The sequence below is a fragment of the Thermobia domestica genome, chromosome 18, assembly GCF_964235325.1.
Source record: "Thermobia domestica chromosome 18, izTheDome1.hap1.1, whole genome shotgun sequence".
NCBI classification, from domain to species: Eukaryota; Metazoa; Arthropoda; class Insecta; order Zygentoma; family Lepismatidae; genus Thermobia; species Thermobia domestica.
Window position 1 is genome coordinate 89,323,154 of NC_137471.1, and position 11,544 is coordinate 89,334,697.

At 35.9% G+C, this 11,544-nt stretch overlaps 1 protein-coding gene across 3 annotated transcripts in view; it reads right to left on the reverse strand.

Annotated features, from left to right (window-relative positions):
- Positions 1-11,106, reverse strand: part of LOC145675443 (von Willebrand factor D and EGF domain-containing protein-like) — a 356,875-nt gene extending 345,769 nt beyond the window's left edge. The window contains exons 1-2 of one of the 3 annotated variants that reach the window (XM_081745861.1): positions 10,932-11,106; positions 8,530-9,042 (exon numbers count right to left, since the gene is read on the reverse strand). In XM_081745861.1, coding sequence (XP_081601987.1) covers positions 8,530-8,620 — 91 coding nt within the window. In that variant the 5' untranslated portion in view covers positions 8,621-9,042; positions 10,932-11,106. Of the gene's footprint in view, positions 1-8,529; positions 9,043-10,870 lie in introns of all 3 variants that reach the window. The other 2 variants (XM_081745862.1, XM_081745863.1) reach the window with 2 other exon arrangements.
- Between the last annotated feature and the right edge of the window lie 438 nt (positions 11,107-11,544).

Sequence of the window (11,544 nt, forward strand, 5' to 3'; positions counted from 1 at the left end):
TATTATTATTATTATTTAATAGTAATATCAAACAAGTGTGTCGCGACTTCCTGAATGTTCAGTATAGTGTATCGTCTGTCAGAAAAGGTTGAGAACCACTGCTTTAGGCTAAAGGAGACGGATAATTAATGAAAGTGAATGATTAGGGGAGAATGGTGGAATGAGAATATGGGAGGAAACAAGAGAACATCGACAATATCCATGAACACAATGTTGTCCACCACAACTCATTTGACCTAGGATCTAACCGAGGAACTCTACCACTAAAGGTGAGCGTTCTACCACTGAGCCACTGTGCCCTTGATCTAATGAAAAGAAAATACTACGAGCTTTTGCAACACAATTAATATTAATTAAAATTTCATTGTAATCTCAGTGAAGCTATTATTATCAAAATATTGAACCGAAGTGCACATTTTGATTTTCTACCATCTTAACAGAGTATTGCAAAGTGGTTAAAAGCGTTTCGTAAATACTGAACATATTTGTCAGCAACGCGATAATTTATATGATGTAAAACAGCATGCCACCACACCTATTCAACTGCTATCCACTACCCCATGAGAAGAGAAGAAAATATGTCGTAAATTGCTATGTAATTTAATTTACATTTCGTGAGAATTTTTTTCTCTTCCCTATAACGCAGTTTAGTCGATTTTTTTTTTTTTTTTAAGAAATGTATTTGTTGATATATTTAAAGAATTGACGTAAGTTTGACTTAGCGTTTTAATGTCGCAGTGTCGAAACAAAGAGTAATTTTCGAAAAGAAACAATAGCAAGTATGTTAACTTAAATTAGAGAAAACTCATAAATAAATCACTTTCAATTAAAAGTATACCCTAATAGCACCATAGCTTGCCGCCGCAAACTAAGAAAAGTTTCGTCAACTGCTTTTCTTCCTTTACTTAAATTTTCCCTGAAAAATCACTGACGAAAACACTAATGTTAAATATTGAACAAGTTCAACCGAACTCACTCGATCTGGATCAAACTTGGCATGGTGGTAGATCTTGACGTGATAGATAACCTTGTGAAATATTATGATATGCAGACTTTTGGTTCCTACCCTAATAGGAGAGACAACTTGCAAACCACTTACTGTAATCCTGCTTGATTAGAAAGCGTGCAAGCATGCCGCAAGCTGGATTCCAGTAACGAAGTTACATGAAGGCAACCTTGCATTCAGTGTTCCATTCAAGCTTGATGCAAGCGTTTTACAAGTCATGTCAAGTCAATAACCAGTGAACAGCCAGTGAACGGCCACGAAAAGTCTAAAGCATCGCTTGCAAGTACAACGAAAGGCAGATTGTATGAAAGTATGCGTTTCAAGTGCAAACGTAGAAAGCCAAAAGCCAAGCAAGCGCCAACTGGCCGAAAGCTTTCTTGCTACTAGGGTAAGTAGTGTTGCCAACAAGATGAGAAATTTCTCGTTTCGAAGACAAGACGATCAGTTTCTTTTCAAATTCGAGACGGGACCAGAAATATTACAATTTTCGAGTCGTTTCCGAGACGAGAAATTTCTCGAGTCTCACGGACAACAGTAGTTCACTTAAGTCTTAGGTCTTTCAAACACTGTTTTAGTGTTACATGAATTACAGCATAAAAACTATAAATTAATGAAGTTATTGTATGAACATAATGAAGAGCATTTATCAACGTATAAAGATTTGCAAGTTACTACACAATGTTCTCCAATAGTAAATATTGTTAGAATGTTGTTATATAACACCCTTCGTGAATCTCTCGTAACGCAGAAGTTTTCTGGTAACTTCTAAATGAAATTAAGGAAGAAAATCACAGCATTAATTTTATATCTAGATTTTTTTAAAAAAATGAGGGGATGCGAGAAAAACTTTTTTCGAAAATTGAGATGAGACGACGAGAAAACGTTATTTCAACACTAATGGTTTTCACTAATGGTTTTCCTCACACATTTCAAACCCTATAGTCATTTTTCTTTTATCATTTTTGCATTGTGTTAGGTTTCTTGTCCACAGAATACATTACGTCTTACACAAAACAATTCATAAGTTTATCGTTTTTTTCTTCTAAATTATTTCTTCATCAAATCATAAAGTACATTTTTCATACCTAGAAAGTCTTCTTATGCCATTCCTATCCTAGGTTTAATTTCATCTTCACACTTCATACCTTCATCAATATAACGAAAAGCATTAATTTGTTCTATTTTCTTCCTTCCTTCTGCTTCATTCCAATAACTACTGCTTTTTGTCTTCTTACTTTACATTTTTACAGATTTTACTTAAGTTATGATAATTCACAGTTCATATTCCGCTACAAGACTCATATCGAATGCTAGTCAATATATCTAATCATTCTACTACTACCGAAATATCGTCTTTCTTCCGCAGATACTTCTGTACACTCTTTCTAACAAATACAATTTATATTAAACAATGTTAACGAGAAGCAGCATATTCGTCGAACTTTCCTTCCACTTATTTTTTTCTCTATTATCCCCCACCCTCTATTATAATATTAATATTTGAATCAGTGATTACCATTCCGTCCAATGTGCCCTAGCGACCTACCAAAAGACCTACCTACCTTCGGACCTACCAAAAGATGTTGGAATTGTGACGCTCACCCAGTGTCGTGAGGACAATGGGGAGACTACTAGAAGAAGGGGGATTTAGGATTTAGATTTCTTTCTGCATCTAAGGCCATTTAGCCCGTCACGTTTTGAGAGATGACGTCCCTCGGCGAGCACATTATCCGGGGAAAGGGAAGGAAGCGGCCTGGGACCTATAAGTTAGGTACCACCCCAGCATTTCCTTGTTGTGAATGAAGAAAACCCAGGAAAACTTCATTCAGGGTGGCTGGCCTGAAAAAGAGTTTTACACTTTTTCGACCGAGTGCCCCCACCGGGGAAAAAAGTATCGAACTTCGATATGGAAATACTGTACATCAATAACGGCGAGGAGATTATAAATAACTTACTATCCGCATATTAAAATGTAAAAGTAGGGTAATTTCCCTATCATTATTTAAATTTCTCTTATCGTTTGTGTAATATTTGAATAGCATGAACATCTGACTTCAGATGACTGTACTTCTCCAAGGAGTGTCATTTTCTCTAATATGGTAGTATGTTTTATGCGTATTTATTGTTCAATTAACTATATAAATATTCATACCTTGGACAAATGGTACGTACAGTGAATATACACGTAAGTCGACCCTGATCTACATTTCGATTCTTATTAATGAGAAGTAATTACAATTATTGGAAATTTTAACATGGAATTTACTTGCAAGAATATAAGAAAGAGACCGCGCCAAAGGAAGATTAGTTTGTTTTTTTTTTCTGAAGATTCAAACAAGACAGATGTGTTTAGATTTAATAGCCAACCGAGTATTCTAAGAAAGAGGGGGGTGACTTGTTCTCCCTTTAATCAGGATATAATGAACTGATTGTTAGCATGACAATTTGGCAGACTATTTGACTGTCGCCAAAGATTCTATGTAGTCTATTACTTTCAGAACATACATTCCTTGTATTATGTTGATACTAGAAAAATGCAGCACATCTTTCTCAAACTATTTCATAGCTTTTCCTCCGAAAGCGTGTCTTTTAACGGCCAGACTTGTTAAGCCTATATTTGTAACCACGAACGACGCTATGTTCAAAATTGGTACTTGCTACCTGTTACTTCTATCTATAAAGTTTGAAAGTACAATCATCTCAAGTTATGATTATCAATGGGAAACTCCGAATACCTGTAAAATTTGTTTTAATCATGGTTATCTTTCAAATTTCTTTTCATTATATTCATTCATTATATCAGCGACTTCGCTGGTTTTTGAACGCCTCTCATGGTAAAGCGGTTCCGCTTTGGCCCATGTTCATTACACTTGTTTTGCTTAATTTTATGTCTATTGCCACCTCTTTCAGTTTTACGGAGTGTTATTGTATCACCCTGTGCAGTAGTGTAAATTCTCTAGAAGAAGGCAGTGATTCGGTAGAGAACGCTCAGTTTTGGTGTGAAAAATGTTTAATTCGATATCAGCCCCCACGAACTCGTGGTGAATAACAAGTGACCAGTTTTTATCTCGGAATTCTCCCTTTCCTCGAATTATCTTTATTTAATTCATTACATATCTTTATCGTTCTTTCTTTTAGTCCACGGGATCTGCATTTTTAAATCAAAGGTAATAAACTGACAAACCAGAAAAACAGAATTTCTTTGCCATTGAAAGGTGAATGAAACGAAGAGAAACTTCCTCTCCTTAAAATCAAATCTAACGCCTAAGTACAGTATATATGAGGTCGACTACAAACTCATCACGACCTACTGTAAAAATGGTTTGTGCCCTATTCGCTGGTGTAGTGGCTAACGCGTAAGCTTTTGGTGCACGTGGACCTGGTTTCGTTTCCTCGTGCAAGAATACAAAAATTTAATTTTACAATCATTCACTTTCATTATTCATCCGTCTCCTTTAGCTTAAAGAAAATAACCATGGGACGAAGAAATGGAAAGAAACACTTTCTCCTAAAGGAGTAAGCATTAGTAAGGGTCCACGAGACAAAAAATACCTTTTTAATTTCGATATGATACAAGAAATAGGCCTATGATAATTCTCGTCTCGTTTTCGAAAAGGGAAATGAAATCTTTAAGTTTTACGTCCCGCAGTTATGCCGGCTAGGCTAAAGGAGACGCTAATAATGAGAAATGAATGCAATGGTGGAATGAAGAAAGTGGAAGGAAACGGGAGAACCCCGAGAAAACCTATGCAGATAGTGTTTGTCCACTACAAAGCCCATTTGGCACGAGCTGGAATCGAACCAGGGATCCCACGCATCAGAGATGGACGCTCTACCACTGAACCACCGTGCCCCCTCGTCTCGTTTTTGAGACGAGAATCAAGACAAGAGATAATAAATTTCCCGCGTCTCGTTGGCAACATTAGTTCATCGAAGTCTTACATCTCAAACACTGTTTTGGTGTTATATAATTCATAAAACTATAAATTGATAAAATGATCGTCCAAATACAATGAAGAACTTATATCAATGTTTAAAGATACATAAGTCATTACACAACATACTACAATTATATGGTTTAAGTGTTGTTATATCACACTCTTCGTGGACCTCTTGTGACGCAGAAGAATTCTGATAGCGTCTAGATGAAACTAAGAAAAATCTTTAACGATGATCCATAACTTGTCTGAGCACGGATAGACGGAGAATGTGCACAAATCTGTAATACCAGGGTACAAATTTTGTACATAAATTTACAAAACGAAACGACACGAGAAAAGCGTTTTCGATAAATGATATGAGACATGAAAGAATTCTTTGAAAGTCGAGATGAGACGAGAAGATAAAACCTTTTTCTTTCTCTCATCTCGTGAGCAACAATAGTAAGTATTCTCAATAGTAAGCATTCCTCTGCTAAGCCAGTGCCTCTCCACATATAGTCTTCTGGAAACTCAATAGTGTTTTAACTACTATTTTCGATAGAGAGGAAATTCTAGAAGGCATCAAAGTTGCAATTCTTCACGACGAAAAGAGCGTTATCATAATACAATGTAATGTTGACCTTAACATATACTCGAAACAACACTGTTAAGTTTTGTAGAAGAAGAGGCAATTCGTGGCCAAGTCTCCAGCGTGAATGCTTTTCATGGAGGCGGTACCGGGTTCGGTTTCTGGTGAGGCAGTCTCTCATATAAACCCGAGTAGCGATGCGGTTACCGCTTTAAACAACTTGTCCCGTCTTCTCTCCGAATATTGCTGCTACTTAATTCACTGTATAAATGTAAGACAGAAATCTAATTACAAGCTAAGGTATAGTTTTTATGTGTGAAAATAGAATTTCATATAAATAGGCTATGCAGAAAGGGCTTTCGCAGGCTAGAAATATGGGAAAAAGAAAAAATGAAATGAAATCTTTGAGTTTTACGTCCCACGGTTATGCCGGTTAGGCTAAAGGAGACGGTGATTATGAGAAATGAATGAAATGGTGGAATGAAGAAAGTGGGAGGAAACGGGAGAACCCCGAGAAAACCCACGCACACGGTGTTTGTCCACCACAAAGTTCACTTGGCGGGGGCTAGGATCGAACCCGGGACCCCAAGCACCAGAGGTGAGAAATATGGGAAAAAGAAATGTAAACACAAGTAAAGAATAGTCTTGAAGGAGGAAGCACCTATTCATTAGTGGTTTTTAAGATTAAATGAGATCTACAAATTGGCAAATCACTGAGAATGTCGCTATTGACTCGGCTAGAAGTAAAAACTTTACAGCTACGTCGCATGGATTCTCTACTGTCGGTAGTAAACATAAACGATTTTTGAGTTGTGTCTTTTGATATCCCTACTGTCGGTAGTAAACACAAATGATCTTGAGTTGCGTTGTATAGTGTTCCTACTATCGGTAGTAAACGTAAATAGTCCTGAGTTGTACCGAACGGTGTCCCTAATGTCGTTGAGATTGTCCGTTACCCCACACATAAATCTTGAACGAAAGCGAATTTTGAAATTCTGTATTTTGCAATAGATAGCTAGAGCAATTATTTCGAAAGAGTTCGTTAATACAGTCAATCCCTTAACGGTGACTTTAACGACGGTTTATCCATCTTGCATCCATTCAAAATGTACGTTTCGCTAATATGCCAACTTCAAAACGTTTAAATGTTAAAGACTGATTGCATAAGCATATTGCAGAAAATATTTAAATATTTGTAAATTTTATTACAAACCCAAGTCCGTTCATTCATAAAAATACGTTTCGCATCTTGTTTAGCAGAGCTTATCATCAATAGAGTTCGCACCTTAGTAGGTAAATTGAATGGAAAAGATTTAATTATATTAAATTAGTAACGATAGTGTTATTGTGCAGTTCTTTGTAAGGAACTGAACAATTCTTTCGAGTTCAAGGGCTTTACTGATATTTGTTAACGAAGTAATTGATTTATTTATTTGGACAGTTAGTTATCAGTATGACTGGAGGAATTCTGTTAAAAAAAAAAAAAAAAAAACAGAAAACTGATCGTTGAACTTGCTTCAATCACACTCTGGTCTTTACACTTGTCAGATTTTTTTAGTACTGAAGTATTAGCGGAATAGTATGATTGCCAAAAGTTTCTCTGTACGTTGCATTTGACCAGCTAAACTTCTATACTCTTTTTGGGCGCGGGAGACCCGGTGTAATTCTCGGAGGGAGCTCATGTGCATCGGATTAGACGTTAATCAGTAGGTCCCATCTCATATAGCCTCGCTGCTGAAATTGAATTAAACTCAAAATAAACTGATTCTCAAACTCATTCTTTACTCTTTTGTTTAAGAATATTATTTCTTTGGTATTTCAAGCCTATTTATTTATTTATTTATTTATTTATTAACCAGTTCTTCCTATGACCTATTGGCTAGTGTGCATGCCTTTGGTTAAAGGGACGTTGGTTCGATTCCCGGTGGGAAAGCATTGAACACATTACAGTGGTTCAGATTATACTTTAGGTCCACATCTTGTATAGCTTCGGTGCTGAAAAAGGACGCTACACTTCAATAAACAAACAAAATGTTATTTATTACTGAATAAAGCTCATAAATTATCTCCAGTGGGTGGAGGAAAAGTACAGAGGAACTGATCGCAGAAGTAATCTAATTTCCAAACTAATAAGGCAATGACGATACAGCGGATGATCCAGTATTCCAGCCGGTAATCATAAAATGAAGTGAAATGAAATCTTTGAGTTTAACGTCCCACGATTAAGCCCCTTAGGGTAAAGGAGACGATGATAAAAGCAAGTGAATGATGATGGAAGAATTAGTGGAATGAAAAAGTGGAAGGAAACGGGAGTACCCCGAGAAAACCCAGAAAACGATGTTGTCCACCACAAACTTGCTTGGCCTGGGATCGAAGCAGGGACCCCACGCACCACAGGTAAGCGCTCTACCACTGAACCACCCGGTCCAAAGGCCGGTAATCAAAATATAGCAGTTGGATTTTCAGTCAGTTCGCCTTTGCATTGAATAGGGCAAAATATCCGTGAACAGGTTACCCAAGAGGAGAGAAACGTTGTCCATTATTACAGTTCCAAAGCTACTTTTCTCAAAAATGAATACAATGCAAATATATATATATATATATATATATGTGTGTGTGTGTGTGTGTGTATGTATGTATGTATGGTCAAAGCATTTCATACGGTAATGAAGACATATGGCCGAATTTAACAATTTTTCCGTCTCCTGAATATCAAGATATATCGATGATGAAAACCTGAGAGTTAAGTATATCATCAAAGTGGAAGTAAAAAAATAAAATATACATACAATAAATAAAATAATAAAATATACTACTGATAATCCATAAATAATGATATAAATAACTTCCTCGGATAACATCTGTCGTCCGGCTAAATTGGCCACCCCGCACCATGGTCCATATTGACCAAGGCGTAAGCATAGTTCTGCACTTAATTAGTAGTAATCAATAAACAAACAATAAAAATGCACACCGTCCCCCCAGGTTAAGAGAAACAAACAATATGGACTCACCTTGTACTGCAGTCACCAGGTGATACCGCTGACAGCTCAAGAACAGATGTAGGAAGGCTAACAATACCCTCGGCAAAGTGATTGAAATCATCACGTTCTTAACAATCCTTATTTACTTTTTAACAAAAACTGTTCCTTCCACTCTCACTAGCTGCACGTTGCAATTCTGTTCACAGGTTGCTAATGGAAGCCTCTGTAGGAATAGTACGTTCCGCAGTGATGAGAGAATCTGTCAGGGTTAAAACTAAAAAGCTCACCCTCAAGAAAGTACTTATGTTTTTCTTCTTTTATTTGTATTTCTTGGAAACGAAGGAGAGAAGATACTACGGCATAGCGTGAACAAGAAGCCACGCGACTTCATAAAACAAAATTACCACACACAGCATCAGACACTTGAATAAAGCCTGCAAATCATCGTCTCTTCTCTTCTTTAACGTAAATTATGGCCGCGGACATTTTTGTTAGCGATAAAAATTTCCTTCTGACTAACCGTCAATTGTCACCTTAACAATTCTGGAAAGAAAGAAACGCAATTTTTGAGACAAGCTGTAAAAGCGCACGCTTTTCGAACTATCCATTAAAAGTTGTAAAGAACAAGAATTTTATGTTACTACCTAGCAGAGGTAATTTAGGAAATAACGCGTTTATTCTTTTTAAGGTGCCATTAAAACCTCTTTTTCTATTAAACTCAAGTGTTGTTACAGAAGAGTCTTCAGGACCTAAGTAAACTTTAGAAAAAAAGTAAACCGTACTTGGCTATCAAAATTTAAAATATCCGTGAAGAATGTTAATTTTTATTTTTGGTCTGTACACGCGTGGTGCAAGTAACATCTAAAAGTTTATCACGTCCATGAAACGTATTCTGTTGAAACTGAGTTCTGGAGAATTTTCTTCCATTTTTTACGTGTTTAGAAAACTTAACAACAGTAACCGTTCAGCTGTGGTATAATGAATCAATGTTTTATAACTTACGTGCCTACTACGATCATGTATAGAAGCATCTAAAAATAAATTCATTTTAATGACAGCCCCAGCTACTGTGAAAATGAATTTTATGGTCGTTAATCTACTATAATGAACCTCATCTAGGGTTGTCGAATGCCTCTTTCCTTTAAGAGGCACGTGTTAACTAGAGGCTCATAAATCTACATTGAATTAGCAGGAAAGAAAGCAGTTTCGAGAGAATGTTAAGTGAGGGAATTACCCAAAATGTTCAAGCAAAATAAATATCAGTTTTCACACTAATTTCTGAAAATAGTTAACAAATATTCATGAAGATTTGATTATATATTCTTTTAGTTTAATGATCACTTTTCTGCTTGGTAATAAACGAAATTAAATCTTCTGTTTAGGCCACTATGATTATACCGTGAAGTTTGATGGAGATAGTATAGAAATAAATTTTTAAAAATCACTGATTTTGCAAAATAAGACGGTGAAATGAGAATGTAGAAGAGAGGGAAGAACATAGAAAAGCTCACGGGCACAAAGTTATTCACCATAAAGTCATATGGTCTTAGATCGAACCGGAAAACCGTAGTACCACAGGCTATTAGGTTAGTAAATTAAATAAGATTGTATCGTTCAACGAAAAACATTAGAACTATGTAAAACATTATTGCATATTCTTATTTATTTATTTATTTATTTATTTATTAAGAATAAATTTGGAGTTAATTCCGTAATAATTTGGTACACGATACCTAAAAGCATTAATTTTTACAACTATCAGAAGATTTAAAATATGTGAAAACAAATTAATAGCTTGTTTCAATTTTTTGGTATTATTATTATTATTATTATTATTATTATTATTATTATTATTTGCAGATGAATCGAATATTAAGCTTTTTCAAGCACAGTTACATTCAAGCATAATTATAAATATGCATGCTTCTAATATTTACAAACTTAAGCGTTCATGCTGTTATGGATAAAGTGAAGAAATAATAATAATAATAATAATAATAATAATAATAATAATAATAATAATAATAATAATAATAATATGGACGTTTACATTTTTAAGATTGTTATATGAAAAGGAATACAGAAACTTCTTCTTCATTAAAAAATACGATGTCTTTCGTATCGAACTAAAAATGAGTTAATGCACAGGTAATTTACTTCCTTGTTGGCTCAACATTCTCCATTTGTCTGCTCGGGTGATGAATCGACCATTTCACGTAGTGGAGCTGTCATAAGAGTTTTACACGCTTCCTGCGACGGTTTTCATACATATTGTAATCACCTATTTGTTTTTCTTTATTTTCGTTTTTATTTTAATTTGCTACTAATCCTGATTACTTCTAAGAATTTTGAAAGGTATAAACTTGCTTACGCACGCGCCAAAAGAGACAGCATCACTGTTATCTATTCGCACGACCTATTGGAAGACACACCTTTCTCTTTCGGATTTCACTGCAGCGGAGCACGTTGCAAGAGCACGACAGACGACTCGTGTATAATCTCTTGTGTTCTCCTAACGAACCACCGCCTCCCGTTACGCCAGCGAGACGCAACACAACTGAGCAACCGAGCAGACTGATCGCCACACTGCACTCACTATCCTACCTAACGAAACCATGCGCGCTCTCCAGCAGCCACATTCAACATTGGAAACGCGTGTCCTGTCGCGGTTACATTCGATTAGAATGGGAAGAGTTGTGTTGATTTAAACACGTGATTTTATTCTGTCGCTTCAAAAGAGTACATATTTCCCTTTGACTTCGTCTTCTTCTGTATCCTGTCCAAGGGTAGGCTAAAATGAGCAATTTTATTTTCTGCATAGTTTCCACATATCTTTCACGGTTCACTCGTGTTTACTTTTAAGTGTTTAAAATACTGAAAAAGAAGAAAACAAGAATATTAACATAACATAACATAACATAACAAGAATATTAGCATGCCCAGAGGCGGGTTTTGGGGCGCAGATTGTGCTCATGGGGTTATTTTGGGAAGATATAATTTTTCATGTAAAATGATACAATCAAGTTGGAGAATGGTAGATTTGGG